This window comes from Microtus ochrogaster, chromosome 2 (genome assembly GCF_000317375.1).
Source record: "Microtus ochrogaster isolate Prairie Vole_2 chromosome 2, MicOch1.0, whole genome shotgun sequence".
Lineage (NCBI taxonomy): Eukaryota > Metazoa > Chordata > Mammalia > Rodentia > Cricetidae > Microtus > Microtus ochrogaster.
The window spans coordinates 38,128,535-38,134,964 of NC_022010.1; the positions used below are offsets into that span (position 1 = coordinate 38,128,535).

The 6,430-nt window shown below is 47.2% G+C and overlaps 1 protein-coding gene across 2 annotated transcripts in view; it reads right to left on the reverse strand.

The window, feature by feature from the left end:
* Positions 1 to 319: 319 nt before the first annotated feature.
* Positions 320 to 6,430, reverse strand: part of Mb21d2 (Mab-21 domain containing 2) — a 98,366-nt gene continuing 92,255 nt past the window's right edge. For both annotated transcript variants that reach the window (XM_026788496.1, XM_026788498.1), the window contains exon 2: positions 320 to 3,134. In XM_026788496.1, the coding sequence (XP_026644297.1) occupies positions 1,870 to 3,134 (1,265 nt within the window). In that variant the 3' untranslated portion in view covers positions 320 to 1,869. The remainder of the gene's footprint in view (positions 3,135 to 6,430) is intronic.

The window sequence follows — 6,430 nt, forward strand, 5'->3', positions numbered from 1 at the left end:
ATGTGTGTGGAAGGTAAGTGTATACCACTCTGAACACGGGAGGAAAGAACACAGGCGTCTCACTATGTAGACTTCTTCTAAACTAAGGCAGGGGCTGTACTTCCTGACCACCACTTCACTGCTAAGACGAAAACCATTTCAAGCTGGGTGTGGGGATACATAATGGATATCCCAGCACTGAGAGCTCAGGCTGAAAGATCTAGTGTTCCAGGCTAAAAAGAAGGGGCTTCTTAGTGAAAATGGGAGGAAAGACATGGGGGGAGAAAAGAGGAGGAGAAACTTTGAGATTACAAAGCAATAATGACAACAAGATTCCAAGGCCAGGAGTTTCTTTTTTATTTTTGTGTTTGACTTGAGATTGTTGATTTATAAGCATATTACATTAATTCCCATGCAAAACTCCAAGACCACATATGTCTGATTTCAACTAGCCAAAATCCAACCTGTGAGTCTGGACGTTCAAGACCAAAAGCCACCGTGTTGCTTGACTTTTCCGATAGCAGACATCATGGGCCACCTCGATCAGCAGGCCCATTAATGACTCAGGCACCGTCTGCCTTCGGGTCACATGAAAACAGAGGCCAATGCCCCACAGCACCTAAATCTGGTAAATCGTTTCAGTCAGAAAATAGGACTCCTTTATTCCAACACAGCCATTTAGGTATTTCCTGGTTCCTGCTCTACAGGGAAACCTGCTTTGAACAGGCATGGTATCTTCAATTCGGGGATAATTCTGCCTGTCAGTTTCCAGCAAGGTCTCAGGAGAAATAAAAGAGACTTTTAAAAAGGAGAGGGGAAGAGAAAAATCTCTAGAACCCCCAAAGAAATAAATACAAAGACACCCACTTTGTCAAGTATTATCTTCCCAAGTTCTAGCTAGTCAGTGAACAGGTATAAAGCATCAAAAACTTCCCTCGGTAAGGCAGGAACCAGATCTACCAAGGAGGGTAAAACGGGACCCACAATTAAAGGAGAACTAGACAAACGCAGAGACTCGTTCTATCGACCCAGAACTGGACGAAATGAAAAGCGAAGACGTTTCCGGAAAGGATGTTAATGTACACCGAAACACACACTGCAGCTATGACAATGACAAAGACTTCATTAGTGCAAATAACAATTAGAATGGTGTGCTCCTTAATAGGATTTAAATAAGGCTTCAAATAATTACAAACACTAAAACTAACATTTGGAAACCTTAATTCTGTTTGGAAAGCTATCAAATCCTCCCTCCAAACCATCCAATGTTTGCTGATTCGAGGAAAATTACATTCAATGAGGTTGCTCGGAAACGCAATGTGCATCATTCTCTCTTGAAAGTTTCCGATCCGATAGAAACGGGAAACCCTTCTGATCAAAGAAAGAAATGCAGCCAGCATGCACAGGGCCTCCAGGTTCTTAGGACTCGCAGGTACCCATCTCAGTGAAAACTCAGGAGAAGAACAAGGTCAAAAAGAGAACAAAAGCGGAGAAAGGGTTCGAATATGCAAAAAGGAAATGTGTTCCCTCAAATCTGCCAACAGATCCACACCGAGTGTGAGGCAGAAAGCAAGAACGAGGATTCATGGGCAGTGTCGTCTATATGGCTCAAGTTCTCCTTAAAAATGACATCATAAAAAACAACAACAACAACAAAAACCATGTGACAATAACTAGAAAAAAAACAGCAAAAATCAGGCAGAATATGAAATAGTAATAATACTGTTTCAGAGCCTGCACCAGCCTGCAGAACCAGGAAACTTAAAAACGTGTCCTTAACAAATCCAATGTAAGCTGGATATGTAAAAACAGAATGACAGTATCACAAACCACGCTACACGTTACGGAAGTCTTAGAACCAAGAGGAAGAAGAAAAAAAGGTCAAGTCACTCAGAAAAATTTATCGTCGATTCTGAAATGGGGCCGCGTGACATCATCGGGGTTAATAAAGACCGAGATGGACTTCCCCGGATTCTCAGTCACTAGCTGCTGCAGTTTTTTGGCCAGGCGGTCATCAGGCTGATTGGGGTCCCCTCCATCCGACTGAGGGGAGGGGATGCTGGTGGTGCTGCCCCGCCGCTGCAGCTTCAGGGTCAGCCGGTTGGCTGCCTTCACGTGCTCGATGGCGGTACGCAGATGCTCGGCGGGATCGGAGCGCACGGAGGACAGCTTCCGGGCGTGGAGCATGACCGTCTCCTCCGACAGGTGCTCCAGCATGTTGCATTGAGGGATGAAATAATTAGGGCACATCTTGTTGACCAGACAGTGCTGCAGGTCGTCAATGAGACCCAGCAGAAAGTGGGCTGCATAGTCTTCCTGAGCCAGGTAGCTGGCTGGGAGTCGGTCACAGGCCCAGAGCATCATGCTCCGCAGGTGATAGGGGCTGATAGCCTTGGGCCTTGACAGGAGTTTGATGATGATGGCTTTGCAGGCCTGGTAGGCTTGCATGAGACTACCCGAGATGCACTTCTTCAGCTGCACCTCGCTCCTGGCAAAGGACAGTCGCCACTCATTGTCCTTCTTACCCTTGTAGGAGCAAGCTGGCACCAAGTAAAAGCCACTGATGACCTCTTCCTCAGTAATCTTCCCATCCCAGAAGTGGTTCTCCATAAGCCAGCTCTGGGCCACCGCGGGCCAGCCTTTGAAGGACACCACGGGGACGATGTCGTACAACATGCGACTGCTCCCCACGCCCAGGATGATGGAGATGATGGTCCCGTTTTTTTCCACCTTCTCCACCTTTGGCATCCCTCGCTGGGGTTTCTTCTGTATCTCTGAGAGGACAATGCTGATGGAGTCATAGAACCAGTCAGCCACTTTGGTGGGAGAGAAGAAGTAGTTGGTGGCACCGTTGATGTGATCGGCGATTGTGCAGCAATCTTTCCACTTACTGATCGTCCCCTCGTCAAAGAGCCGGAGGCTCAGCCAGGAGTGGCACAAGGCTGAGTGGCGCATATCAAGGGTCACAGGCTGATTGCGGTCATGCAGCTTAAGGGCTGGCACCAGGAGGGTAAAGTCCATGTCGTAGTCAGTGCCCCGGGCATAGACATTCAGCTCATCCAGGTCCAGGTCCACCACACCTTCTCGGACTCCTCCGGAGAGCAACAGGTACTCGTTAGCCACCGGAAGTTTCTGATCTAGCTTTTGCACCATTCCTAGGAACAAAAAGAGAAAAAGACTATTACAGGAAGCTCACGGCTAAGATGCGTTAATAGGAAAAAGCTCCGACCTCCGTGAAACACACGGGCGCCAAACCAGACTTCGGGCCCTGCACAGGCCCAGCTACCAACACTGCTGAGGGCCTGCCCTTTCCCAGGTGGAAGGGCTCTGTGGGATCATCAGCATGAGCAGGAATATCACTTGGCCATCACCCAGGCCTCCTCTTCCCCAGCCATCCCCCTGAGGAAGGGACTTTCCACACGCTCAGTCCTTCAGGCTGAGAGCTACCATACGTTCCAATCCTCTTGACCTTATCTCATCTCATCCCCTGTGTGTTTCTCGCCGCTGTCCCTGTTCACGCTGACGCCATCACGTGAAGTCAGCCTCGTGTTTTGCCAAGGCAGTCTCGCTCACCCCGTCCTTCCCCCAGTGTGGACAGTTCTCAGTGTGACTGCAGAGACTTTCAAAGGACAATGTGTTCCTCTCTCTACCACATTGTCTGAACTCTCCTCCTGGCACCTGCCCAGAGTTTACCAAAGCCACGGTGTGTGTGGCTATGGTGACTTTGTGGGTAAGTCAAGGCAGTGTTCTGAAACAGCACCGGGGGCAATGGTTCGTTCTCCCTGGCGTGTGCTATTTCCACCAACAGTAACAAATTGAAGGCTGGGGATGCAGCCCAGGGGGAGAGGCTTTGCCAAAGCATGTGCAAGGCTCTAGGTTTGGGACCCAGCATTACAAGCACATGCATAAAGTAATAAACAGGCAAAAATCCTTCATGATTTGGAAATAAACAGGTCACAGGAAGAGGGGAAAGGAGGAAAAAGAAGAGCATACATATATACATATATATATATGTATACTATATATGTGTGAGTGTGTGTATGGAAAGATCATAATGAAACCCACTGTTTCGTACAATAAATATGCTAACAATTTTTAAAGAACAAGAATCACTGATGAAGAAAATTGGTGGTTTTATTAAATCTCACTCTGTCACTCACCAGAAAGATTTTGTTTCCCATCATTGGGGTGACAGGTGGACTCCTCTGCTCACACTCAAGTCAGGAGGCTGACGTCAGGAAAAACACTCTGTCTTCCCTTCTACCTGCCCTCCCTGGCTCCCATCCAGGAGTACAGATGCTGGAAATGTTCTTCAGTAAATATCCCTAACTCTATCTCAAAGGTTACTTCTGAGGTCCCCCAGCTGTGGCATGGCAACCTACCCAGGCAAGCACAGGCTGAGGATCCCAGCCATGACACTGTCCCCTACCCAGGCAAGCACAGGCTGAGGATCTCCGGCCATGACATTGCCCCCTACCCAGGCAAGCACAGGTTGAGGACCCCCAATTGTGACACCTCATCCTACCCAGGCAAGCATGGGCTTCCCTAAAAACCACATAGAGAAATTTTATCTTCCTTTTAATATGAAGAAAGCCAAATTAGCAACAGGTAGATAAAAACCCCCAACGCAGTTGTTACTGTGTTTTAATATCAACCTCCTTTTTTTGTAATGTAAGACTACTGACCCCAGGATTTAGTCATAAAAGGATCAGATTGAGCTCTCTGCTTTCAAAGTATGTTACGAACTCTGCTTTGGAGTCTAACAGCTTTTTTCTTTTTTTTAAAAAGTAGACTTGCGTGAAATATTAACTAAAAAGCTCCCTTCTCCTTCTGCTGGCCTGGAGATGCTGTGGCCCTTGCATTTGGTGTACAGATCCCTAGGGGCTGGGAAGCGGGAGTGTGGTAAGCTAAAACTCCCTTTCACCCTCTGCTGGACTGGGGAAGTAGCGGCGTTTACCAGCTGCATACACTCTGCCGGCCACATAGGAGTCTTCACTTCTAACAGCTGCATCCACACTTAATTAAAATAAACTGTTCTTCTTAAGGAGGCAATATAAAGTGCTTGGCTCAACTCTAGAATTCAGGAGTTAGGCTGGTTTTGAACACTGCTGCTCTCAAAAGATGCAGAACTTCAGCAGCTCAGGGAGCGAGCTTGGGGCTTCGTTTCCTATACTCTGAGAAGCCGGGAACTCACTTGCTAAGGCAGCATTCATCTCATGATGACCACACTTCCATCTGGCCTTCTTGAGCCTGCTAGCCTGCAGTTCTATAAAACTGTGACGACAAACCGGAGCCCTCCCAGCCCTATCCACTCCCAGCAATCCTCTTGGCAAACTTGTCTGGCTTACGTTTAAGCCAAGCTGAGCTGGTATTGGCTATCATATCAGACAGATTGCCAGGGGCTGGGAATGGACACAGAGGGTGGTGGCGCGGGGGGGTGGGGTAGTTCACTGGGAGGTTGGTTACTCTGAACAGATTCACTTTTGCTATTAGTCACATCTGACCTCAGATCAGAGCACCAGAGGAAGAGCCAGCTTTCCTGAGTTGGCCCTTCCGAGAAGCACTGGCTTCTATTTGTTCCTAAGAAACTCTACAGTAAGGCCATCTTCCCATAGTCCTTCAGGTCAATGATTCTCAGCTTTCCCAATGTTGCAACCCTTTAACACAGTTCCTCCAGTCATGGTGATCCCAACCATAAAATTGTTTTTGTTGCTACATCATGACTGTAATTTTGCTGCAATATTTTTTGGAGATAGAGGTCTGCTCTACGCTTTGGCTTCTTCTTACTGTGTAGTTTCTACTGACGAAGACATTAATGTTACTCTTGACAGACAAGGAGCCCTCAAGTTTAGGGAGTGAACTCCACGCCACCTTCAGAACATCAAGTTAAAACAGAGAGATAAGCTCACCTCCCTAAGTCCCAGTGCATAAAATCTGCCACACCACACAACTTTAGGAAGTGATTCAGTTCAGAACGGCCCCTGTTGAAACAGAGACCTGAAACCAATTTAACTCCATCATTCGCCTACAGAGCGCTAGACTGTTAGCATCATAGCATAAGACACAGAGTCCTATCTTTAAAGCCCCCATTTAATAAATGCTATGTGGGTATGTGGTATCAGTGTCTAGGTAGAGGGTCCTTTAAACACGCACACACACACACACACACACAATGCTGGAAAAGAGTTGTAAAGTTTTAATGTCTTGTAACTACAGTTACACGAGATACATTATTTTTGGTATTTAGGCACATAAGTATCTTGTATGATCTTAGAATATTGCTGGTTTGGGATAAGTGTGCTACCACTTTCTTGTCTTCAACTCCTGTGACACACACACACAATTAAACAAACAGAGCCTCCTCCGAGCAGTGACTCTTAATGATGGGCACAGTGTGGGACGGTGGTGAAAAAACCCTCTGTGACTCTGAGACACCCCCTAGGGTGACAGT